The sequence below is a fragment of the Pteropus vampyrus genome, unplaced genomic scaffold (genome assembly GCF_000151845.1).
Source record: "Pteropus vampyrus isolate Shadow unplaced genomic scaffold, Pvam_2.0 Scaffold323, whole genome shotgun sequence".
NCBI classification, from domain to species: domain Eukaryota; kingdom Metazoa; phylum Chordata; class Mammalia; order Chiroptera; family Pteropodidae; genus Pteropus; species Pteropus vampyrus.
Window position 1 is genome coordinate 1,235,805 of NW_011889104.1, and position 24,735 is coordinate 1,260,539.

Below are 24,735 nucleotides of genomic sequence, written 5' to 3' on the forward strand. Positions count from 1 at the left end.
AGTGATTAAAATGGAATTTTAAATCATTAGAATTTCTGTATATGGTAAAATAATTCAAAATTACATTCAATAAAAAGTCTCTGATCATCCCTTCCTCAGTCCCAGTTTTCCCCCCTCAGAGACCACACTGCTCTTACCCATTTACCTGCAATCCTTTCAGGTACCCTACACGTAAACATGGCATTTTAACAATATTAAGGAAATATCTGTCTTTTCGTGCTTGCACAGTCTTATTCATTCCAGAGTCGTTCCCGGAACGCTGCAATGTGCCGGCGCTGGAGCTACAGCGCACCCAGGGCCCAGGACTCGCACCCTTGGAGACTCACTCACTTGCTGCCTTGGCACTTAAGTTTTCCCTTGGCTGCGAGGTACTCCTGGAGCTTTCTCTGCCGCTCCTCTGCAAAACAGGAAGCAAACAAACAACACAACTTCAGCTCAGGGGTTTTAACCAGTTCACTTCTATTCTAAAAGATGACGCTTTCTGTGATGGGTCTGGCTTTGGACCCTGCCTCCAAGCTTGTCAACACCGGCCATGTCATTTATGCCCCAGGCCCTCTACTAAGCTCTGCACACTCATATTAAGTCTTGTAAAGCATTTTACAGTCTGAACTTTAAGGAGGGTAGGGAAAAAAAAAATAAAAATAAAGAGGGTAGGTGATATGCCCGAGGTCACCCAGCTGTTATGTGGCAAAGCCAGGATCTGAAACGAGGCTTGTCCAACCCCAAGGTCCTTGGTCACAGGCACCATTCTCAGCTACAGCGTGCACTTTCCGTGAAGAAATTCTGTTACTGGCTGCCTGAGCTGGTGAGCTGGACCTAGTCTTGCTTTTTCTGACAGAGATGATTTTTCTCAAGCCCTTATATGGTGTCCCTTGGGATTAGCAACAAAATAAGTCGGGTTAGAGGGTTCATGGGCAACATCTGTCTATGTGGTGACTTTCTAAGGCACGAATCTGTGAGGGAGTGAAAGTAACTATTTCTGTCTTCAAAAAGTTTCAATCTAGTAGTGGAGATAAAATAAACACAATAATTACTATCGAAGGCAAAATCTAGTTGCCATAAGATACAGTCAAAGAAAGAATCACGGGAGTTCAGAGGCAAAGACTGAATGAGGGGAGTAGGTGGTTGGGAAAGGTTAAAATTCAATAATGGCTTAAAAAGAAAAAAAAACGACAGGGGTGCAGAACTGCTCTCCGCCTCACCTACCGAAGCCGCCGTGTGCAGCCACTGGGCTCTGATGCACCCGGGCGCTAAAGCCGCGCCGGGACCCCAATTCTGGGACGTCTAGTACGTTAGCAAAGCGCTGCGGCGGAGTCATAGCGTGGGGACACAGAGGTGCTTTCTTTAAGGGTTGTTATGTGAAGCGCCCGGTACGTGCCAGGTCAACATATGTCGTCACCGACACCGTCCAAACGTTGGCGCCTCTGGGAGGTTGGGGCCCGAGATCCACGCCCTCCAGGCGGAGGCTGGACCCTCCACAGGCCATAGCAGGCCGCGGGGACACCAGGCTCCTCTGGTACGCGGTACCCCCCTAACGAACGAGGGACACTGACGTCCCTGTAGAGCTGCTGCAGGACTTGTGTCTGCGGGGAACCTAGACTCTCCGCCACCAGGACGTCTCCCCGGAGCCGCAAACGCCCTGCAAGACCATCGAGGTAGGCGGGGCGGACGGCCACCTCCGCGGAAACAGTTCACCGCCGCCTCGCTGCGCCCGCGAACTCACCTGCGGCGGCGGGGAGCCCCTGCCGCGCCATGGTAGGTCCTCTACGACAGTTGCTCTTCAAAGGCCGCGCCCGCGGCTGAGGAGGCGCGCCGCCCCTGCGCCCGCTCTCATTGGCTCCCGGGGTTTGAAACTCGCCAATAGAAAGTAGGGGAGGGAGGGACAAAAGGAAAGACGCATTGCAGTTGTTCTGCCCTGGGCCCTTTGATTGGACGAGTGAGCAACGTCACGTGATTGGGGAGGCAGGCGGACGGCGTAGCGACGCTAGAGCTTCCGGTCGCGCAGGCACACCACCCAGCTTCTCTGAGACCCCGAGTTCCGGGAGCCCGGAAGCAGTGTGCTTGGGTTCGAGGCTACTTGGAGTGTGTATGTCCGCTGGTCGAGGCGCTGTCTCACGAGTCTCGTGCTGCCAGTGACTCCTTTTTTGTTTGTAATTGTGGAGAAATGGACATAACAGTTCACCGCTAGGCCCGTTTCTTAGTGCACGGTCCCGCCTCCCTGGCAAGCCTCCTCGTTCTGCCCTTGGTCCTTCTCCCTTCCCCGCGGGGCACTCGCCTGGCCTCCTTCTGCCGGAGAATCAGTCCACCTGGAACCTCACAGGAGCGGAATCACGTGGGGTTTGTCCTTTTGCCACCGGCTTATGTCACTCGGCATAGTATCCTCAAGGTCCATCCAAATAGCCTGTGGCGGGGTGCCCCTTTTAAGGCCTGATAGTACTCTGTTGTAGGGGTGGACCACATTCAGCTGGTGGACGCTTGTGGTGCCTCCCGGTCTTGGCTGCTGTGAGTGTGGGTGTGCACATTGGTGGAGCCCCTGCTTTCAGTGCTTTTGGGTGTGTACCGAAATTACCGTCGTATCGTGCGAGTCTTTTTACTTAGTTGGGGACCCGCGCAGCCCTTTTCAGGGCTCCTTCTTTCTAAAGTGTATTTGCGATTGACCCTCATCAGCTGCGTGGATGCCCAGCCAAGGGAGCGATGAAGGGGCTAGGCCAGGTCCTCCCGAGACCCCAGACTCCCCTCATTTCTCTTATTTGGGCCCTAGAACTTTATGCTTTGAAGTTTGCTGTGTTTTTAGCTATTTGCCAGTTTCATAAAGAGGTCCGGGGAACCCTTTTTAACCGTGCGTGTTAGGGCTTCTCTTCCTGGGTGCTGCAGAGGTGGTGGATAGAGGGGGGACAGCTATGTCTGGGCCCCTGTTTGCCAGGTTCACATCACCGGCTGGGTACTCAGCTGGACAGGAAGCCATTGCAGTGGCTCTTCCGTTTGGCCTGAAACAAGAGTTTTGGGCTTGGAGCCATGCTGGGATTTCTGGATTTATGCATTTCGACATTTACATGTACAAAGATGTTTACAATAGGACAACTGATAATTATTTTAGTGAACATTTTGGACTCTTTGTCTGAAACCATGAGTCTCTGCCTAACTTAAATTCAGCAGCTGGGCAAGAGCCTTTTTGGTTAATGAGTGACAATGGGGCTTGTGTGCAGTTCGAGAAAGGTGAAGGGAGTTCTGTCCATATAAAATCTTAGTGACTGAATGGATTTTGGTTTCAGACGTTGTCCTGCCTCACCTCCCACCCAAGGCTTGAGTGTTCCGCAGGTCCCGTGGAGATAGTACATCTTCGCAGGAATACTGCTGGTGTCGGGCGCTGCCGTCCCTGTCCTGTTATTAGAGAGCTCTGGGCATTATGAATCTTGCTTTAAAGTGAGCACAGATAAGTTTCTTGCTCAGTGGTCCTAGTTCTTTGGAGCAACATAGGCCAGTTCTGTGCCCTTTTTTACACTCTTTGGGTTTTTGAAGGACACAAAGTGGAAAAAACGCTAGCCAGGTTCAACAGGTGCAGCTTATCAAGTAAAGTATCCACTGTGGCTCTTGTGGCTTTGATGGCTTCCCATTGACATCAGGCAGATGCCCTGCAGGGCATAGCCTCTTTTCAGCTCAACACGTCTCCCCTTGCTCCTTGTAGGTTAGTCACACTGCTTTATCCTTTTTTCCTGTTCATACTCCTCTCTCTGTGGGAACTCAACCCTTCTCCCTTTTTCTAGTTAATTATTATTACTGCTATAATGGCTTTGTTGAGATAGTCACATACCATACAATTCATCCACTTAAAATGTACAATGCAATTTTAGAACATGGTCATTGCCCCCTAAAGACACCCCATATGTGAGCAGTCACTTCCCATTCTTCCTTCTTCCTAGTCCCTGGAAACCACTAACCCGCATCCTGTCTCTATAGGTTTGCCTGTTCTGGACATTTCCTATATGTGGAATCGCACAGAATGTGGTCTGTGATGGGCTTCTGTCACTTAGCATGATGTTTTCAAGGTTCATCCATGTTGTGGAATATGGCTTACTTCATTCCTTGTCATGACTGGATAAAATTCCATTGTATGGATTCTCCATATTTTGTTTATTCATTCATCAGCTGATGGACATTTGGGTTGTTGCTGCTATGAACATCCGTGTACCAGTTTTGTGTGGACATGTGTTTTCAATACTCTTGGGTATATATCTTGAGAGTGGAATTACTAGGTCACATGGTGACAATGTATTTAACCGTTTGAGAAACTGCCAGATGGTTTTCTAAAAGCAGCTGTACCATTTTACACTTCCACAAGTAGCATACGAGAGTCTCAGTTTGTCTGTGTCCCAGCCCATGCCTGTTATTGTTCACCTTTTTGATTATAAAGTCGTAGTTCATATGAAGTCTCTCAGTGCGGTTTTCACTTTCATTTCTCTGATGATTAATGATGTTGAGTGTTTTCTCGTGCTTAGTGGCCATTTGTGGATCTCATTTGAAGAGATGTCTATTCAGGTCCTTCGCCCATTTTCTAATGGGGTCACTTGTCTTTTTATTGTTGAGGATCTCTTAGTTAGCTATTAATTAGCCTCAGACAAAGCACCGCTTTCTCAGGGAAGCTTTTGTGAGTTTCACTTTGTCAGCAGCCTGATCATTGTTTAATCTTTCTCCTGCTAGTCCATAAGCTTTATGAGAGCTGACTGTCATATTCTGCTATGCCCAGCACCAGACAGGAACCCAGTAAGTAGCTGCTGAATGAATGAAGAGAGCTTTTTTCCTTTAAAGATTTTCAGCACAGCAGCCACACGATGCAGAAGCAGCTGCAAGCCCACATGATGATACTGTTGGCTGTCGTAGCCCTTGTCTCTTCCTCTCATCTACCACCACGTGACTAATAGCCACAATAGTAATGAAAACACAGTATAATGTATAAGTTGGAAAGAAACGAGCAGGGCTAGGTTGAAGTCGCCAAGGATGGCAGACTGGCTGGTCAGTGGACTTGATGATTTGCAGAATGTTTCCCTTCATGTGTTCAGTCCTTAGCTTTGTGGGTTCAGGAATGTGATTTAATTGGTATCTCGATTGTGGGTTAGCCTCTCAGGGATGCATTCACTAAGTAAAAATGATAACAGCTACTCTTGAGTGAGTGAATGGAGCATTCTAAATCCCTGGCGATGTGCTAACTTCTTTCTGTATGGCATCTCATTTAACACAACAAAGCTTTGACGGAGTTATTACTATCTCCATTTTTACAGGTAAGGACACTGAGATTGAGAGATTAAGAGTAAGTAAAGCCCAAAGTTATAGCCCAGAGTTATAATGAGACTGAATCCAGTACGATTCCAAAGTTGGTTCTCTTTTTCTCTTTGGTATTCTAAATGCCCAAGAGACTGAATCATAAGAGCCAATTTTAATTTGTGACAGGACTAGATTTGCAGAGGACAGTTGACACATCCTCTACCCAGCACATTTTCTTGAGACAGATATGCAGGAAACCAGGTTATAATTCCTGAAATTCCCTTGGTGAGTGTGGGTCAGAACAAGAAGAGGTATCTATCTGATTTAAATGTTTAATGACATTTAAGCCACAGTATTCCGTTGTCACAATAGAGCTATCGTTCCGATGACACCAAACAGGTAATCCCAGCAAAAATGGAAATGAGGTTTGTGGCATGACTTGCTCAGGCTGAGACCTTGTGATTGCAGTATTCTGTGCATCTGTTGAATACCCTTTGCTACATTATTGTATTACATTCATATCAAGAATGCCTATCTATCATCTCCAAAAATCCATTTTTTTTTTTAATTAAAAAAAGATGAGTAATAGCCTTTCTCTTCACAGCAGGAAGGACTGACTTTATCTCAAGTGATGAGCAGGAGCCGTGTAGGAAGAAGTGAGCTCTGCTTCTTGGCGTGCATGCCCCTTGTTGTGGTGCTGGGAGTGGACTTTGGCTTCTGGAGTGCTGACAGGTGTGAGGACAGTCCAGTGACAGTCCATTCACATTTTCTGTGTTCCATACCTCTCTCTCAGTTGAGTGGAACACTACTGACCTTTGGATGAGTGACCCTGATGGCAAGAATTTACTTGCCAAGGCCCTCAACTTCTGTGTGAATATAAATGCATGTGTGAAGAGGGGGCTCCTTCTGCTGTGTAGTTTCCTGTTTCCCTGCAGCTGTAAGAAGGCCTCTGCTGAACTGATGGGACTTGTGTGTTCTTACCTCGTCTCACCATGAATTGACTTGCCCCAAGAGGAGCCATTGCTAGCCCAATGCTAATACCATCTTTGACTCTAGGACAGTTTAATTCCCTGTCTCTTAATGAGAGATAGACATAAGAATTACCTTGGGAGCTTTAAAAACAGATGCACAAAGCCCCACCCCAGAATGACTTGAGTCGGAATCTCAGAAGTGAGGCCTGAGCGTGTAAACTTTTGAAAAACTCAAATGTCAGCCAACTCTAGACCCCCCAGAGACCTCAGTTTACCACCCTTCGGGCTTAGCTTCTTTGCTCGTAAGTTTGCAGAAGACCCTTTATCGTTTTTCTTCCAGTCACTCTGATGGAAAAAGAGGTAAGATACAAGATTCTGAGAAAAGGGAGCAAAGTGTTCTTGGCAAGTGAGAGTAGAGCACAGGAAGGGGGATGAAGGGGGAAAGTGAACAGTTGTAGCCTCAAGAGAGATAAGTAATCTTATAGAGCAATTTCAGGTAAGTGACAGCATCTCAGGGCCAGAATAAGAGGGTCTAAAAAAAAAAGGGACCACTTTGGTTAAACAAAGGAAGAAATGGAATAGGGATACTTTTTTCCCTTGTAAATGAAAAAAAACAACAACAACTTTCTCAAGGCATAATTTACATTCATTAAATTTTATCCATTTTATGTATAGTTCAATGAGATGTCTTTAAAAATTTTTGAGATAAACCATTAGCTAGATTTAAGAAGTAAAAAAAGAGGACTCAGATAAAATTGTAAGTGCAAGAAAGAGAAATTACAACTGATACTACAGCAATACAAAGGGTTGTAAGAGACTACTCTGAATGATTATATGCTGACAGATTGGGCAACAGAAGGAATGGATAAATTCCTAGAAATAGACAACCTGTCAAGACTGAAGCATGAAGAAATAGAAAATCTGAACAGACCAATTACTAGGAAGGGGACTGAATGAGTAATCAAAAATCTCTTAACAAAGGAAAACCCTGGACCAGACAGCTTCACTGGTGAATTCAGCCAAACATTTAAAGAATTACCACCAATTCTGCTCAGACTCTTTAAAAAATTAGATGTGTAGGGAACACTTTCAAACTCATTTTAGTAGGCCAGCATTATCCTGATACCAAAATCAAACAAGGACACTACAGGAAAAGAAAATCACAGGCCAATATTTCTGATAGGTAAAAACAAAATAGTAGCAAATTGAATTCAACAGTACATTAAAAGGATCATACGCCACAACCCAGTGGAATTTATTATGGAAGTGCAAGGACAGTTCAGCATCTGCAAATCAATGTGATATACCACAGATGAAATTAAGGATAAAAATCATATGATCATCTCAATAGATGCAGAAAAAACATTTGAGAAAACAACATCCATTCATGATAAAAACTCTCCACAAACTGGGTATGGAAGGAATGCCCCTTAACATGATATAGGCCATAAGTGATGAGCCTACAGCTAACATCTCATTGGTAAGAAGCTGGGTGAGAGCTTTTCCTCCAAGATCAGGACAAGACAAGGCACACATTGATCATTTTTATTCAACATGGTACTGGAAGTCCTAGCCATAGCAATTAGGCATAAGTAAAAGGAAACCAAATAAAGGAAAAGGTAAAATTGTCTCTATTTGCAGATGACATATATAGAAAACTCTAAAGACTCCACTAAAAATAAAATGAGTTGCATTTCTATTAACTAATGGGAATCTATCAGAGAAATTAAGAAAACAATTCCACTTAAAATTGGCATCAAAAAACAATAAAATACTTAGGAACTCATTTAACCAAGGAGGTGAAAGATCTACACACTGAAAACTATTTGACATTGATGAAATTAACTGAAGAAGACAAATAAATGGAAAGATAATCCGTGCTCATGTATTGGAAGAATTAATATTGTTAAAATGTCCATACTATGCAGGGCGATCCACAGCTTCAGTGCAACCCCTATCAAAATTCCAAAAGCATTTTTCACAGAAATAGAACAAACAATCCTAAAATTTGTACACAGCCACAAAAGACCCCAAATAGCCAAAGAAATCTTGAGAAAGAACAAAGCTGGAGTCATTACATTTTGTGATTTCAGACTTTATTACAAAGCTATAGTAATCAAAATGCTATAGTACTGGCATAAAAACAGACATGTCGATCAGTGGAACAGAGTAGAGAATGCAGAAATAAATGCACACATATCTGACTAGTTAATGTCTGACAAAGGAGTCAAGAACATACACTGGAGAAAAGATAGCCTCTTCAGTCAGTGGTGCGGAAAAGCTGAATAGCCGCATGCAGAAGACTGAAACTGGACCCCTAGCTTACACTGTAAACAAAAATAAAATGGATTAAAGACTTACATGTAAGACCTGAAGCTGTAAAGCTCCTGGAGGAAAATGGGGCAAATTTCTTGACATTGGTCTTGGCGCTGACTTGGATTTCACACTAAGGCAGAGGCAACAAAAGCAAAAACAAACAAGTGAGAACATCAAACTAAAAAGCTTTTGCACAGTTAAAGAATTTAACAAAATGGAAAGACAACCAATGAAGTGGGAGAAAATCTTTATAACTATCTGATAAAAAGTTGATTTCCAAAATATATAGAGAACTTACACAACTAAGCAAACACAAAACAAAGCAAAAAACAAAACAAAACAAAACCCAATTCAATTAAAAAATGGGCAGAGGAACTGAATAGATGTTAAAAAAAAGACATATGTGGTCCACAGGTATATGAAAAGATGCTCAACATCACTAACCGGGGAAATCAAGTCAGAACCACAATGAGGTGTCACCTCACACCTGTTAGTATGGCTGTCATAAAAGATGAGAAAAAACAAATGTTGGTTGAGGATGTGGAGAAAAGGGAACCCTTGTGTACTGCTGGTGGGAATGTTAATTGGTGCAGTCACTAAATAGTATGGAGATTCCTCAAAAAATTAAGACGCGAAATACCATATCAGCCAGGATTTACACTTCTATCCAAAGGAAATGAAAATAGGCTGTTGAAGAAATATCAGCATCCTTATGTTTATAACAGCACTATTTACAATAGTCAAGCCATGGAAACAAGCTAAGTGTCCATCAGTGGATGAGTGGATAAGTAAAATGTGGTGCATGTATCAGTGGACTATCATTCAGCCACACACAAAAAAAGGAAATCCTAATGTCTGTAACAACATGGGTAGACTTTGAGGACATCATGCCAAGAGGTAGGCAGAGAAAGATAATACTGCATGGTATCACATATTCGGAATCTAAATAAAAGTCAAACTCCTTACAAAGACTTCTGTAAATTGGTATTTTGTTGTGTAATTATACATTAGCTTAAAAATTCAGAAAACTAACCAAAAAACTCTTATAAATCACTCAGTCACTCACAGGTAAGGATTGTTAACATTTTGGTATATAGCCTTCTATAATCACTTAAATTTAAGTGGTAGATACTTTAAATAAAAACAAGATCACACTGTAAAAATGTTTGTGACCTATTCTTTATACTCAACAGTATACTGTGAACAAAATTAAAAAATACACTCACCAAATTACAGATGTCACAAAGCTGAGAGGAAAATTCAGTGTATAAAAAAGAATCAGAGTATGGAACAATCTAGAAATATCTCAGGCCGAATTAACAAGATTAAATTGAACAGGGATACATTTACAGTTTGAACTTAAAGATGGAGATTTGACTTTGCTCTCATCAATTTGGAAACTGACATATAAGACCACTGTAAAAGAAGTAGACTCCAAGTTCAGTGCCAAGACTGTGAAACCCCGTCATGGTGACCTTCTTACTGTTTAGGAACAGGAGATGGCGATTGCATGGACAATTAACAGTGTTCTCCATATGCTTCTCTTTCTCTGATGTCACATTTAGGATTTTACTCACTATTCTGTTGTCTTCCCAATCTATATCTAGTTCTGACTTCTGAGTTCCAGGCACATTATCATCTGCACTTAGACGTCCTGCCAGTAGCTCCACCTATGAGGCTGAAATGCTACTCATGCTACATCCTGGAACTGAGAAGAACTCCACATTTCCACCCAAAACACTGATCAACACCCTACACTCACTCTCCAGTACCAGGAACTGGTCATCTAGGACTACTCCTTTCCCATTACTTCCCACATCTAATTCCAAGTTGCCTAGATTTTAGCTTTTTCCAACACATCTTGTATCCATGCTTTCCAAATGGGTTGATTTGTTATTAATGTGGCTCTGTGTGTGTGAATTTGTATCAATATAAGAATGCGTGTTGTACATATGTAATGTGAGCTTTAAGTGAACCTGAGAATATTACTCTTAATGCCATATATACAACTGGCGAACTAACCAGGAGGAGAGAAAAACCATAAACTCTTGGTTTGGTTTTGTAAAGTAGCGCTAATTATAGTCATCTGCATGAACTTTTTTCATTTGTTCTTAATTACTGTGTAGTGAAATAATGATTAAAACAACAAGCGATTGTATCAGATTACTTTTTTGTAAGTTTTATTCAGTTATGATTGATGATGTATCAGTCCTTATTATTGACGGTAATGAAACACTGTGGTTTGATCATAACTTTTGGAACCTAGAAGGCACACTGCCAGCATTCCAGAGAGGAACGCTTAGACAACTGTTGTCCCACGGTTGCCCATGTGAAGTTCATCCCAGTTTGGCGAATAGGACTTGATAGCATGTGCAGTTAAAAGACATAAGAATGCCAAAGCAAGTTTAAGGGCAGAGGAGTGGCCAGTTATGAGCTCAAACAGCAATAATTAATTTATTATCAGTACAGGGATCCCTGCTGCTGGAATACAGAGCTTCATGGCAATGGGAAAGCATGACTTGGACCAAAGTGTAAATACGTTACACTCAGCCTGGAAAACACTGTCTTGTGAGGATGCCTGGCCACGCTCAGAGACTGCGAGGACTTGCCATAAATATGGTAATACATTATTATTAACTTAAACATATATTTATAAATATATAAATAATAACTTAAAGTAACACTTCATGCTTTGCCTTCTTGAGGCTCAGTTTCAAGAAGCATTTTACTAAAATGATTTCATCGAGTGTCATAAAATACTGTTGAGGCAGAAAGGACATCAGTATCATTCTCTCCAAGATGATCAAACTGTGGTCTCAGAAACTTAACAATATCTGATTAAGGGTCCATCAGCAACATAAAAGCAGAAGGCAAGCAGATGGAATGGAATCCTGGGTCTATGGCTCATATGTGACACAGGTAGGGTCCCTTTGATAGCCATAGCCAGTAGCCCTGGCCCTCCCAATGTTGTTAGGGAGAATAATAATTAAAATGATTGGTACTTTGCAAAGTATAGGGTGTTTCTTAAATAACAAGCCCTATTATACATTAGTGTTGGTTCACTATACCTCACTCCCTCTCTTACAAAGAGTAAACATTCTTTTAGAATTATGAAGGCTCAGTGCATGGCTCAGCAGGTGACTAAGAGTAAAGGATTTGACTCCTTCATGTACATGGTACATACGACTGTCAACGCTTCACACATTAGCAGACTCCATTATCAAGGCCCGTTTTCCAGTATCTGAAAGTCCGTGATGGAGGGCTGCCCCCTCGCCATATGCACCGGCTGTTCTTGTTTTGTGGCAATGAACAGCTTTGGTTGGGCGACTGACTTGAAGTAGTTCTTTGTGCCGTGACTTTCCCAGAGGAAGAGGAGATTGGTCTCATCTTTGATGGCTTTGGGTGTCTCAGGCATCTCCTGGGAAAAGGACAGAGATCTGTTAGAGAGCAGGGAGGTCCCGGAAGGGGACTGAAGCTTGATCCCTCGGCACTTGGCCTTCGTGAGGAGCAGCATGTTAGGACGGTGACTCGTAATGTGCTATAGGTTCCTCATTCACTTATTCATTCAGCAAGCATTTATTCCACGCCTGTTAGATGTATGGCCCTGTCTACTCATATAACAGTTGACCTCCTTAGTTAAATGGAGAGAGATCCAAATGAGTCATGAAGATTCCCAGTGACACTTGTGCTCCCTGTGTCCTGGCGGGTGGAGTGAAATACTGATCTTGTCTTGCCTCCAACACAGGCACAGGGCGCTTTCCATCAGATCTGAGCCCTGGTGATTCTAGGACCTCTTAACATTTTGACCTCTGTGCAAATCTTACCTTTGGGAAAAGAATTTGTAACTTAGAGATGTTTATGTCCGTATTTAGGTCAACAGTTGAAGGTTAAAAAACCAACACACACATACCCGCCCCACACACACTTCCTGGTATATTGACAGTTGAACTTTCAATACAGTTGTTGACAGTTGTGATCTCCAAACCAACCCTCCTCATGGTTATGAATAGAATCTACAGTATTTTTTTTGAAAAGTAAAATGCAGATTCCAACTTGAGATGCTTCTCTACTCTTTTTAATCTAAAGCAACTAAATATCTTTTTGAGTTTTCAATGTCAACGAGGATTTTATTTCCCAAACTTGTTCCTCTCCTCATTGTTCTCATCTCATAAATGGAGTTTCTTTTCTTCTTTTGGGTTCTGTCTCCAAAATATAACCAGACTCTGTCTCCTTTCCTCCTCTCTCAGCACTTTCCACTAAGTGACTATTACTACAACCTCCTACTTGGGCCCTCTGCTTTCTCTGTTGCCTGCCTTCTGATCTGTTCTCCATTTTAGGAAATGGAAGTGAAGCCATGACACTTCTTTGTGTGAACCCTTTAACGGCTTTTCATTGTAACTCAGATGGAATCCAAAAGCAAGTATCCACCAACACTAGCCTCTGCTTACCCCTCTTCACGGTGCCCGGCTCCTAGAGTGTCCATCTGATCTTGGAAGCTGGCCTTCCAGCTCTTCAAGTCTGGGGCCTGGGAGCACTGAGACCCCTCTGTTTGGAATGCCCTCCTCCCATCAGCAGCTCTGCCCTTGCCTCCCCAAAGAGCACGCCTCCATCTCAGTACTCTGTCCATTTACTTCACAGCATCTTGCACTTTGTGCTAGTCGTTTGGCTTGCCCGTTGTTTGTGTCCCCAAGGTGAATAAGTTCTCTAAGGCTAGGGACTTTGGTACACCACTGTCTACCTAGCTACTGGCACTATGCTTGGCAGATAGAAGGCTCCCAGTATAGGACTTCATGTACATGGGCGACTTCATGAAGGAAGCTCCTGCCTGACTCAGCAGACAGCACTCTCGTCTCACTTGACCCAGACAGAGAATCACATGCACCACGTAAATCCTGGGGCTGGGGCCTGGATTATGCATTCACTGAGCAAGAGTTGCCTCCTTTTTGGGAGAAAGCGTCGAAGACCACAGTGGGCATGTGTCCCTGAGTGTGCAGGGGCAGGGGGTAGTGGGGGTGGGGCTGGGCTGAGGGACAACGCGGGCACTGTAGAGCAGAAGAGAGGCACAGGAGTCAGAAGGCCTGGGCTTGGGTCTTGGTTCCAGCTTTTCGCTTCATGCCCCTTGGTATGCAGTCAACCCACTCTGATCTCAGTGGGCCTGTTCGAGTTTTTGGGAGGCAGGCCCACTGTCCCCACACCTATATCCACAGAGGTCACATGGTAGGTGTCAGGGCCAAAGGTGGATGAACTGCATGGTGTCCTGGGACAGGAGGCGAGGAGGGTCAGGCAGAAGGAGGGAGGAGGAGGAAGGCACTCTACCCTCTCATTTACTCTGGCCACCTCTATTTGACTCCCTCCCAGGTCCTGCCTTAAATGGCCCCGGGGCAGGTGGGGATGTGTGTGCTCACTAGGGTCATTCACAGATGTATGTGATATCACAAAGGCACATTGGGGTCTGAAGGTAACTGACCTTCAGCAGCACAGGCTCATCTTCGTTTTGGGCACTCAAAAAGAGTCGTGTTTCTGAGATTCTTAGAGTCACAGGAAATGGAGAATCTTCATCTGTTATGTAAGCACCCATGTCAAATTTCACTGGTGAAGAGAAAAGCCAAAGAGAAAGTAAATGCTTTGTACTTGTATAACATCAGGTGTTTATGTAGACGCTGTGTGTACGTGGGTGGGTGGGGGGGACGCGTTGTTCCTTGCTACAGTGTAAGAGATGGGACTTGGCATGTCCTATGTCCTTCACAGTATCGGCCATTTGTACTAGGCAGGTGAATGCTTGGTTAATTAATATCTTTAGAATTTTCTATGTTGAGTGAATGCTTGGGGCTGGAGATTACTTGAGTCTTTCATAATTACCTTAGTGGGAGAAGACCCTGCACTTTGTGAAGTCATGAGTTCGTAATGACATGAAATGGAGGAGTTTAGGGAAGCTGATACACTCATATGTCACTAGTGACAGTGACAAGTGGATCAGTTTTCCTTAGAGAACAGTGCTTAATAAGAGCTGTAAAATCATTTATGCCCAGGGGCTCAAGGGTTCCACTTTGGGATATGCTGTAAAGAAATAACCTCATAGGAAAAAAATTATATGTAAGAAGATATTTTCAATAGAGTTACTTTTAGTGAATCCAAGGGACCAGCACAGCCACACGATAGAAAATTCTGGTTACATTAAAATGGCAAAAACAAAAACAAAAACATATATATATATATATATATATGTAAATATGTATGTAAATATGTATGTATTATGTGACTACGTGGGAAAACTGTGGGAAAAGTTAAACAGGAAATAGAACATAATGGTTCGTAGCTGTCCCCAAATAGGGGCACGCTAGCTTAAGCTGGCTCACTCAGAAGGAGCCCTGTTGCTGACTGCAGGGGAACCCTAGGTCTCTGGACATAACCATGTGTGTGATAGCTATGCTGGAGCTAAGCTGTGTGTGCCGTGGAACTGGACACGACATCCTACCCTTGGGGTCACACCCGTGGCGCTGGCTGGTCTGCCTCCTGGTAATTCTATGTAATCGTGACCATGGTCTTTTCCAGTTTGGCGTCCTGTCAGCCCATTCCGCAGGCTTGCTAATGGAGAGTGAGCGCTTCAGGTGACCTGGCGTGAGCCATTACTGTTCCCGGGACTCAGTTTCCTCCTCTTTGAGACAGAGGGTAAGAATGGCTTGGACCCCAGAGGGAGGGACAGCATCAGAAAGCCACGTGGTGTGGTGTTGGCTCTCAAGGCCGGATGCCCCAGTGTGCATCCAGGTTGGGCCGAAGCCCCGCCTTCACCCGGGGTTTCTGTGGGGATGACCTGCATTCTCCTGTCCTTGGAAGAGTTGTGTGGGCCAGGGATCTAGAGGGGTTTGTTCTTTGAAAGCAGAAAGCTTGAAAAAAGCAGAGAAATAAGAGTGAGGGAGGATGGCTGAGTTGTCTCCTTACCTGCTTGGTTGAGGTCATTTAGTGCAGCTGCCATGAGGTACTGACCCGATGTATCTCGAATGAGACTCTGACTGAGTGTGTCACTCAGGATGCACTGCTGTTTGATGACCTTCATGAAGCTGTACTTCATGCTGCTCTGGAAGCTCATAGGTGCCAAATGGGGCTGGATGGGTTCTGCAACCAGGAACAGTCTGGTTAGTGCCCATGCACAGACACAGATGACATGTCTGCTCTGGCACAAGTGCACGAGGTGGCTATGGAAGGGATACTGGGGTAATTTGTGCAGTCGAGAAAATAGGTGAAGTCATCTGCAGCAGGAGAGTTGGCTCCAGGACTGTTCCTGTGGTCACTTACTTTCTCTAAACTTTGATGCCTCAGACAGTATTTTTAAAAGAGATTATTTGTGCAGTTTCCTCGTTTTTGCTTGTTTTAAGGTTTCTAAGTAACCAGGAAGACTGCTAGTGTCCCCTGCCTAAGCTTCAGGTGGCCACACTCTGAGGCAGAAACAAATACAAGTACTACACATGTCACTGGGCAAGCATGTCCCGGTGTCTCCCGCCCCTCCGGGCAGTGCTGTGTAGTGGCAGCCCCACCACCCTCACGGCCCTCCGTCACTCTGTGCCCGAGGGTCTGTTCTCAGGAAGTAGGTGGTGACAGAAATGAGGTTCATCGATGGGCGCAGCCACTGTTGCATCACTTAAAATGGCGCCATCCTGGCAATCTGAAATGCCCCTGACCTGCTTGCTGCTAAGTGCTAGGTGCAAGACCGGGCAGAGCGTGAAATCAAGTGAGCCAAACAGTCATGTTCACGCAAGACTGTCGGGGATGTCCCAGCGAGCTGGTGCCGGCAAGCTCTTAGTAGTCGTACGAAGGATTTTTGATTCTCTTTCTTACATTTTCTTCTATTTCCTCATATTGTAGGTGAACATGTATCAGTGTTTAGCTGTTATCTTAAAAATCTTAGGTTTATGTTTCATGTAGAGGGCTGCAGAGGCCCGGGAGGAAAATCAAGATTTCTGTAGGAACCGAGTTGGTCTGCTCACACACAGTGTGACCAGGTTCCCCATGTATATGGTGAGAATGCGGGGTTCTGGTGGAGTTCAGAGGTCACACAGCCACCAGCAAATCGGTGGTGTCAGCAGTGTCAACAAGGGAAGCAGCAGCAGTACCAGCGACAGCAGTAGCTGCCATTTGCTGAGCGTTCACTGTGCGCCAGGGGCTTGCCAGCATCAATGCATTTAATCTCCATAAGTGGGAGCTTGGATCGTCTCCATTTTACAGGAGAGGAAACAGAGGCCAGGGAGGCACATAGCCTGCAGGTGGTCACCCGCCAACAGTGTGTATGCAGCCACGCTGCTGGAGGGCCGAGTCACACGGCTGCTGTGGTATGGCCATGCAGTTAGCGCATGAGCAGGGGTTTGAGACTCAGGCCACTGCTGGTGGGGGTAGAAGTTGACTTTCCTTCCTTACAGCCTCCAGACTAATGCCCGGTTGCCCTCTTGTGCCTCTGATCCCAGGTGCCCCATGCTCTCTTGCCCGCATTTGCTTAAAAGTAGAAAGCAAGGGTCTTATGGCATGTAGCCCCTACCTTCTTTTGTATCGTTGGCAATGGCTTCCAGGTCTTCATCGGTGATGAACTGATCGAAACTCAGTCGCCTCTTCTTCAGGACCTTCCCGTTGGCTGCCAGCACCACCACACTCTCCTTGAAGGTGAGCTGAGACATCTTTGAGGCCTCTGAGGTACCCAGAGACCTAAGTTTACCTCCATGGTCTTCATGCAGTGTGTCGTAGCTTGTGTCATAGAAGGATTTCTACAGGGAAAGGAGTGGGAACTGGTAGGCTGACTGTGATCTTGGAGTGAGACCCATACCTACGGGAGTGAAACTCTGCAGGCTCGGTGCAGAGGATCTCTGCTAACCCCTGGTTCGTCAGTCGTCCCACCCCCAGAATTTCCTAGAGAGCGTGCATCTCTTGGCCAGTCTTTGGCATCCACCTGCTGAGTCAAAAATCAGATGCCATGAAACAGGTTCACAAGTGGGGCCTCAGCGGTGGCCTTCCAGGTAGGTCTCCTCAGGACGTTAGGACAGGGCTCAGATAAGTCAGAAATGCTCCTCTGGGGATAGCTTTTGGGGCTGGTACCAAAGACACACCAGGAAGACTTGTGAGTGGCCCGCTTCCTCTGCCTCGGCTCCCGGCTGTCACGTTGAAGTCCTACCTCTGAGGTATGGAGCTGATGACTACAATATATCTCTTTAAGAGACTGATCCCTGGGGAAGTGATCTGAAGGGGCCGTCTTGGGGTAGCATCACTAGTATGCCGATGAAGCCTGGAGACTCCAGTTTTGGGATCCAGGGAACTCCACTCTACTTTGGGACATGTGGTGCCCATGGGGATGCCATCAGCTCAGTGCAGAGGGGCCTCACTCATGGCGAACAGACACCTCTCTCCCGACATCTCAAGAAGGCCCTGCGGAAGGCCCTGGGGCTGTCCTCTGGTGCAGATAATACAGCTGTGTCACAATAGCCGTCCCACCCAGATGGGTCACAGTCATTTGCTTACCTGATTCAGAGAGAGTTGGTCAGCATCAGAACTATATTCTTCATTCTCACTGTCAAATAAGATGATGAGAATGTCATTCTGTATATCACTGTGGCCACAGTCACCGAGTAGCGTATTTTAGTGACACACACACACACACACACACAGACACATAGACACACAAACACACAGACACACACAGACACATGGACAGATACATAGATACACACACACAGGCACACAAATTTACACAGACGCACACAGATACACACAGATACACACGCACAAACAATCACAGACAGATCTACACACAGACACAGACACAGACACGGACAGATATACACACACAGATACATACAGAGGCACACACACACACACATACACACACTGACATATACACATACACAGCCACCACTGTTATCTTTGAAAATTAAGGACTTTATACACACATATACTGGGTGACTTGTACCTCACTAATTTGGAATCAGTAACCATCAGAACTGGTTTTGACCTATTCCCATGCCTTATCAACAAAGACAGGGCTTGGCTAACAACCTGAATAGCTGTGATTGAATTTCAGGGAAAATGTTAAGCTCCTCAGAGAAAGGAAGTACTTCTGAAATGTCTCATTTATTTTTAACCAAATAGACTATGTATTCCACGTTGTTTCCACATACTCACTGAAACAGACTTAATCGTTTCTACTTGGCAAAATGTCCAGGCAGCATCTGGCTGGCCTAGCGTGTGTTGGTGCATGGTGCTGAGTGGTGGGAACCTGTTTGTGAAAGTGCTCCGTGATTCACACATTTTCCTGTTATGTTTCTCCTGTGTCTGCGTGCACTCTGACTGGGGTGAGCTCTGGAGCATTTCCCTCCCTGGGTTGAGCCCGGGAAGTGTCCTGAGAATGGTCTGTCAGCACTCCAACCCATGTCTCTCAGAGCATGTGACCCCGGCCCAGGCTGTGTCGGAGTAGATGCAAATTCCCCAGGACTCAGCAGGCCTTAAAAACAGTTTTTCTGTAATGGCTGTCTCCCTGTCAACATTACAGCAGTATAATATGTTGGATGCCTGGTTTCCCCGGGTCTTTGCCGAGCTTGCCCTAACTTTGGGAGTGGGACGCATCCCCACCGCCTCTGCCAGCCAGCCCGAGCCAGTCACTGCAGCTCCTGGTTGGGTTATGATGTGCCTGATCCCCCATCAGATGGCAAGAGAGTCTGTTTCCTACCTGTAACAATTCTTCAGGTCTTCAAAGACGTCGGGGACCTTGGCCATCTTGCCTGCGGTGCCAGCGATCCAGATCCTCCCTTCCTGAGCTGCTGGAGAAATGTAAGGTGTGACTTAGCCCACACACACATCTCCGTCCTTTTCACTCCTGTGCATTAATTGTATGTATGTTTCCCCAGCGACTCAAAACCTCTTGGCATCCCACCATGTCCAGCCCAGCATGTGCACACAGCAGGCATTCAGTGAGGTTTGGGTAAGGTGAAAAACCCCACAGGAATGAGGAGTTTGCCTCACAAGATGCAAGAGAGGCAGAGCCGGAAATTTCCAGCGTTTTCCCCTGGTGGTTTTTGGAAGTAGAGCTACCCAGAGGGAAGGCTTGGCTGCACTGCCTGCCCTCACAGGAAGGCAGCTCCTGTGTTCCTCAGTCCCCAACTAGAGGAAGAGTCATTTCTTTAATTTCATTGTGATTCTAGCTCACACACCAAGCCAGGGAGGGGCCAGAAAGGAAGGAGTAGGCTTTAGCTTCAGAGAGGCAGTTAGAGAGAGAACAGTCAAGGAGAAGAACAAAAAAACATTTTAAAAGCTGAAGATGTGAGGACATTACCTTTGCCGACTCAGGTGCCAGTGAGGTGGCCCTCAGGCACCCTGGCCTTTTGTCTTCTGTGCAGTAGGCGTGGCCTTGTGCGTCATGGGGAATTCACAGGGAAGAACCCTGATTTGAATCTTTTTATGTTCATTCAATCTCATACTGGCCAAAATAATGACATTATTCTTGTTATTGCTCTTTGTAGAGACTCCTGGAGCTGCCGACTCGATTCACTTATTTATTGCTTTGTTCTAAACAATTATAAACACAGAATCTTAGAAAAAGGGAAGACAAGCAGGAAACTTACCAAGTTTCTAAAAAATATGGTGGGAGAGGAAGGAGAACTGAAATCAATCACGGATGTCTAGGGTTGGAGAGCGGCTTAGGAGCTGTAGTTTGAGTTTTGGCCTAATTTTTTTATGGCCCTGGGGCCGATTATGTGTTGACAGGGTGCCTGGCAGCCCCTGGGAACTAAGGGGTGGCTGTTGAGGGAAGAGGACCTGACATTTCTGAAGGGAAAAGAGAGAGGTTGGCTTGAGTAGGCCTAAATCATTCAGTATGTGGGTGACAACCCCCTGGTTAGGGCAGAACAAAGGTGAGAAGGGGACAGTCAAGCACAAAGGGCTTCTCCTCTTACACCTCTGCAGACCGTCACACATCCCCCACAGAATGACAGCTTTGGGAGAGCTCTGTGCCCTGGCCGCATTACAGCCAAATGACTGTCCACTGGAGCCCCTGAACAGTGTGCTTTTCCCCAGGACAGACCCTAGGCATGTGAGGGTGGCTGTGGACTTGGGGCTGGGTGGGCTGAGCCCTGCCACAGGCCAGGGGTGAGGTGCAGGAGTAGAAGTGGGAAAGGCAGGGACTCAGGTATGGCAGCACATCAGCCTTTTCAGGATTTTGAGATGAGCCCAGTTCAGGTAGACAACACCAGGCTCTCAACAGGTAAATGTTTCAGATTTCTGGCTTAGAGTTTAAGCCAAGTAAATTTAAAAGAAAGGAAATGGATGGAAGAAGAGAGTAGAGGAAGAAAAAAAGGTAAAGAGAGAAAGGCCAGGCATGGCAACACGGTATAAAAGCAAAGCAGTGTAGCATTGGGCATACGTGGCCTGAGCGGGTCACGTAGCATGTCCCCTCTGGGCCTGCTCATTAAGTCCTGGGGTCAGTCAGCTGGTCGCCAAGGTCCAGCCAGGTGCAGAGGCTCTGGTTCTGACTGTTGCTCAGTCCAGTCCCCCAGTCATAGACCTGGTGCTGCAATTGTTGTAAACAGGAGCTAGGACATAGCTGGCATCCTGGATGTAGGTCCAGGTTGGGCAGAGCTTGGGTGGCAAGACGGTCAATGGGGATGGGGGCCAGCTCCCTGCACCTGTGGTTCCCCTTCAGGTATCACAGGAGGTTGGCGTGGCCACGCTCTGCCATCCGGAGGTCTTGTGAGGGCTGTTACTAAGCACACTGTGAATGTGGGCTGCTACGGAGATGCAACTAAACAAAGTAACAACAGCACTAATGACGGCTCTGTCCCTGGAACCTATATCATCGTCATCATGCCACCTTGGGCCACCAAAGGAAAAATAGTGCTTGTGGAAATGTTGGTGCAAAAACTTGAGCAGGGAGGGCATGAGCAGGTGAGGCCTCTGTCGAGAGTACAGGTGCTGAGTTTCTGGGAGGGTGCACAGCACCTCTTGGGTAACCCAGGAGGATGCCGCTGGCTCTACCGTCAGTGGTCATGCCTGTCCTGGCTGATGCCACTCTGGTGTGGAGAATTCCCTAGTATAGTTGTTGAATTTTTCAGGGGGAGTTTAAATTCTTTAGACAACTCAGCTTGGGCCTCACCTAACTGTCCTTCAGTTAGGTAAACCGGTTGTTAAAGGAAGGACAGTGCAGGTGAAGGGTAAAGAGTGACGTCCTTGCTTGGCTCTGGGGAGCCTGCTGTTCTGTGAGTGCAAACAAGGGTTGACCTGTGAGGCAGCCTCAGCACCAGGCCACCTCTTCTAGGGAATGCAGAGAAGGACATACCAGATACATCTCCCCTGGAGCCCCAAGGGGCTTGGGCACTGTCCTAGTCCAGGGACTTTGGGTAGCTTCATGTGCCCATCTCTTGACTCCCAAGAGGCCTCAAAAACCCTTGTTGAGTCATTTTTACCTAAACCATTGAGAAAAATATTACTGCATACTTATTCTGTGCCATGTGGCAGTGTGTTTCTTTCGCAAGTCACAGAATTAGATGTGCAGGGGGAGATGATGTGTGAGGTGGGTGAGCGGACATGCTCTGGCAGCTCGGAGTGCATGGGTCCAGAGAGTCACGGTGCTGCTTTTCCTTGGAGAATACATCATGGTTCTCAGCTCTCACCAGCACTGTCTCCCCGGCCCTCATTTTACCCACGAGAGGTGGTGACAGTGCTCTCCATTCTCAGCTGAGGACCCTGAAGAGTGACTAGCCTCCAGTCACAAAACTGGCAGAACCAGCATTTGAACCTAGGTTTCTGGTTTGGAGCCCAATCTTCTCTTTCCACATGTAGGTGCTCAAATCTTTTGTCACCACCAATGCCAAGTGACAGGGTTGGGGCAGATCATCCTAAAGGTCCTTCCCGCCTCAGATACCCTGTCCTCCAGTGTCATTCTAGGGCTCTTTGTTTAAAAAAAGGTAGAAAAGGAAACAGTTTGAAATAGTTCCCCTCCCCATCTTCCCTCCTCCACTGAAATTTCGTGTTTTTTTTTGTTATGTACAGGAAAGGGTGAAGGTGGCCAGCACAGTTGAGTACATGGTCAGCAGTGGCTGGGTGGGGGCTTCAGTCAGGCTTTTGCCATTGTACCCTGAAGACAGGAAATGTCTGTAAACATCTTTGTAACTGGCTTTGAAGTCCTTACCCGTCGTGGGGTCTGGCAGGGTTGCCAGATTTGGCACTCTTGTTCTGAGTCTTTGGGGTGTGGCGGCTCCTTTGTGGGTGGTGGGACTCGTCTCCCGAGGAGCAGCGTGTGCACGAGCCAACACATGCGTACAGTGAAGCCTGGTTACAATCTGCTTTTCAGCCCCATGACAGCTGCGGGGAAAAGGAAGGCCTGGGAAACCTAGAAACACGAGGTCCAGGTGTGACCATGCATCACCTCTTCTTGGCTTCGAATCAGGCCTGTAAGGGAGGCATTTGTCCCATACTGCACGGAAGGCGGAGCCATGGGCCGGGAGGGGAGCAGTCTGCCGAAGTCGCAGGGTAACCGGTGGCCGAAGCGGGATTTGGACCCCGGGCCCAGGCTCTGTCAGTCCCGAAGGCACCCCCTTTCTGGGTGTGATCTCTTCCTTTCCTTTGCTCTATTTAGTTTCTCCTCGTTTTTGCTTTGTCTTGTTCGTCTCTTGAAGGACCTAGCATGCTCTTTTGGAGAAGGAGTCACCTCAGAGGCTGTCTGGATTAAACTCTTACTTTTTAAAAGAGGAAACAGGCTCCGAGAGGGAACTCATGGCCCCAAGGTCACATGGAGGGGTCATATGAGAGTGGGGGCAAAAATGGAAACTCACTGTTTCTTGATTTCTAGTTCAAAGTGTCCTACTACCTAGAGACACAGGCTCCTCCGTGAGAGGGCAAGGAGAAGGAGCAGTCTCTTCGCTTCTCACCTGAAGTGGAAAAGGAGCTGACGGGAATGACACCATTCGGTGAGCAAAGCCTGCCATGGTCCCCGCTGTCCTGGAGCTGAGGGTGAAGATCACCCGAGTGGGTGACAAGCACACGCCATCCCAGATTGGGACACTGGAGATGCTTACCACTACACCAGCCTCATGAGGATGGCTGAAGGAGGAGAGAAGATCAGAAATATGGCTGACAAAATGGCAGCACCTACACATCTATCAGCAGTTACTTTAAATGTAAATGGATTAAATGCACCGATCAAAAGACATAGGGTGGGTGGCTTACAAGAGGTTCACTTCAGATTGAAAGACACACAGACTGAAAGTAAAGGGATGGAAAAAGATATTTTATGAAACCGGAAATAAAAAAAAAAAAACCAAAAAAACTGGGTAGCAATACTTGTACCCGACAAAATAGATTTTAAAACAACGGCTATGACAAGAGACAAGAAGGATCCAGTAATTCCACTTCTGGGTATTTATCAGAAGAAACCCAAAACACTACTTTGAAGGGACAAGTGCATCCATATGTTCACTGCAGCATTATTTACAGTAGCCAAGATATGGAGGCTGCCTGAGTGTCCATCAAAGGATGATTGGATAAAGAAGAAGCAGTACATATATACAAAGGAATATTTCTCAGCCATAAAAAGAATAGAATCCTGCCATCTGCAACAACATGGATGGACATAGAGGGAGTTGTACTGAGCGGAGTAAGTCAGAGAAAGACAAATGCCATATGATTTCACTTACATGTGGAATCTAAACAAAATAAATGAACAAACAAAACAGAAACAGACTCATAGAGAACATTTTGATGGTCGCCAGATGGGAGCGGGGAAGAGACTCTGAAGTACAAACTGGCAGTTACAAAACAGTCATGGAGATGTGAAGTACAGCACAGGGAACATAGTAATATTGTGATGACTGGGTACGGTGTTGGGTGGGCACTAGGTTTATCGGGGGATCACTTCATAAGTATATAAATGTCTAATCACTGTGTTGTACACCTGAAACTAATATATTTTATATCAACCGTAAGTGAAAAATAAAAAATTATTTAAAAAAATCAAAAGCGCACATAGAGGCAAGTGTGGTGATAGTATGGACAGAGGAATCTCTCTTGGGCTGGTGCGGGTAGCTCCCTGGAGAAGGAGGAGGGTACACTGCAGGTTGAGCAAAGGCCAGGGGTTGAATGAATTAATGTAGGAGTGAGGAGGTGATGAGGTGATGCCGGAAGGAAGATGAGCCAGTGGACAGGACCAAGTGTGAACCCCTCTCAG

At 46.0% G+C, this 24,735-nt stretch overlaps 2 protein-coding genes and 1 long non-coding RNA gene across 5 annotated transcripts in view; 1 reads left to right on the plus strand and 2 right to left on the minus strand.

Moving 5' to 3' along the window:
- Nucleotides 1–1,870, minus strand: part of CKAP2L (cytoskeleton associated protein 2 like) — a 16,205-nt gene extending 14,335 nt beyond the window's left edge. Inside the window, exons 1-2 of one of the 2 annotated variants that reach the window (XM_011377867.2) lie at nt 1,724–1,870; nt 331–397 (exon numbers count right to left, since the gene is read on the minus strand). In XM_011377867.2, the coding sequence (XP_011376169.1) occupies nt 331–397; nt 1,724–1,754 (98 nt within the window). In that variant the 5' untranslated portion in view covers nt 1,755–1,870. The remainder of the gene's footprint in view (nt 1–330; nt 398–1,723) is intronic. The other variant, XM_023521922.1, reaches the window with a different exon arrangement.
- Nucleotides 1,871–8,921: 7,051 nt separating this feature from the next.
- LOC111730605 lies at nt 8,922–23,769 on the plus strand. 2 transcript variants are annotated; one of them, XR_002776762.1, is made up of 6 exons: nt 8,922–11,165; nt 15,099–15,215; nt 17,105–17,195; nt 19,266–19,354; nt 21,217–21,458; nt 23,362–23,769. It is a non-coding gene; the product is annotated as an uncharacterized LOC111730605 (long non-coding RNA). The 2 variants fall into 2 exon arrangements; XR_002776761.1 differs by lacking the exon at nt 23,362–23,769 and adding an exon at nt 23,189–23,334.
- IL1A (interleukin 1 alpha) lies at nt 11,187–19,312 on the minus strand. Its single transcript, XM_023521930.1, has 6 exons — nt 19,249–19,312; nt 18,045–18,093; nt 17,074–17,296; nt 15,486–15,659; nt 14,014–14,135; nt 11,187–11,964 (listed from the first exon to the last, which is right to left on the minus strand). Exons 1-6 carry the CDS (start codon nt 19,293–19,295, stop codon nt 11,767–11,769), a joined length of 813 nt encoding a protein of 270 aa, XP_023377698.1. The 5' UTR covers nt 19,296–19,312; the 3' UTR covers nt 11,187–11,766.
- Nucleotides 23,770–24,735: the final 966 nt, after the last annotated feature.

Excerpts from the sequence above, each read along its gene's own strand:
- IL1A (XM_023521930.1), bottom strand. The coding sequence starts at position 19,295 with ATGGCCAAGGTCCCCGACGTCTTTGAAGACCTGAAGAATTGTTACAG. Across the intron at positions 15,660-17,073 it reads TGCCAACGATACAAAAGAAG|AACCCATCCAGCCCCATTTG; the intron begins GTAGGGGCTACA and ends TCCTGGTTGCAG. Across the intron at positions 14,136-15,485 it reads AAATGACCTCAACCAAGCAG|TGAAATTTGACATGGGTGCT; the intron begins GTAAGGAGACAA and ends TCTCTTCACCAG.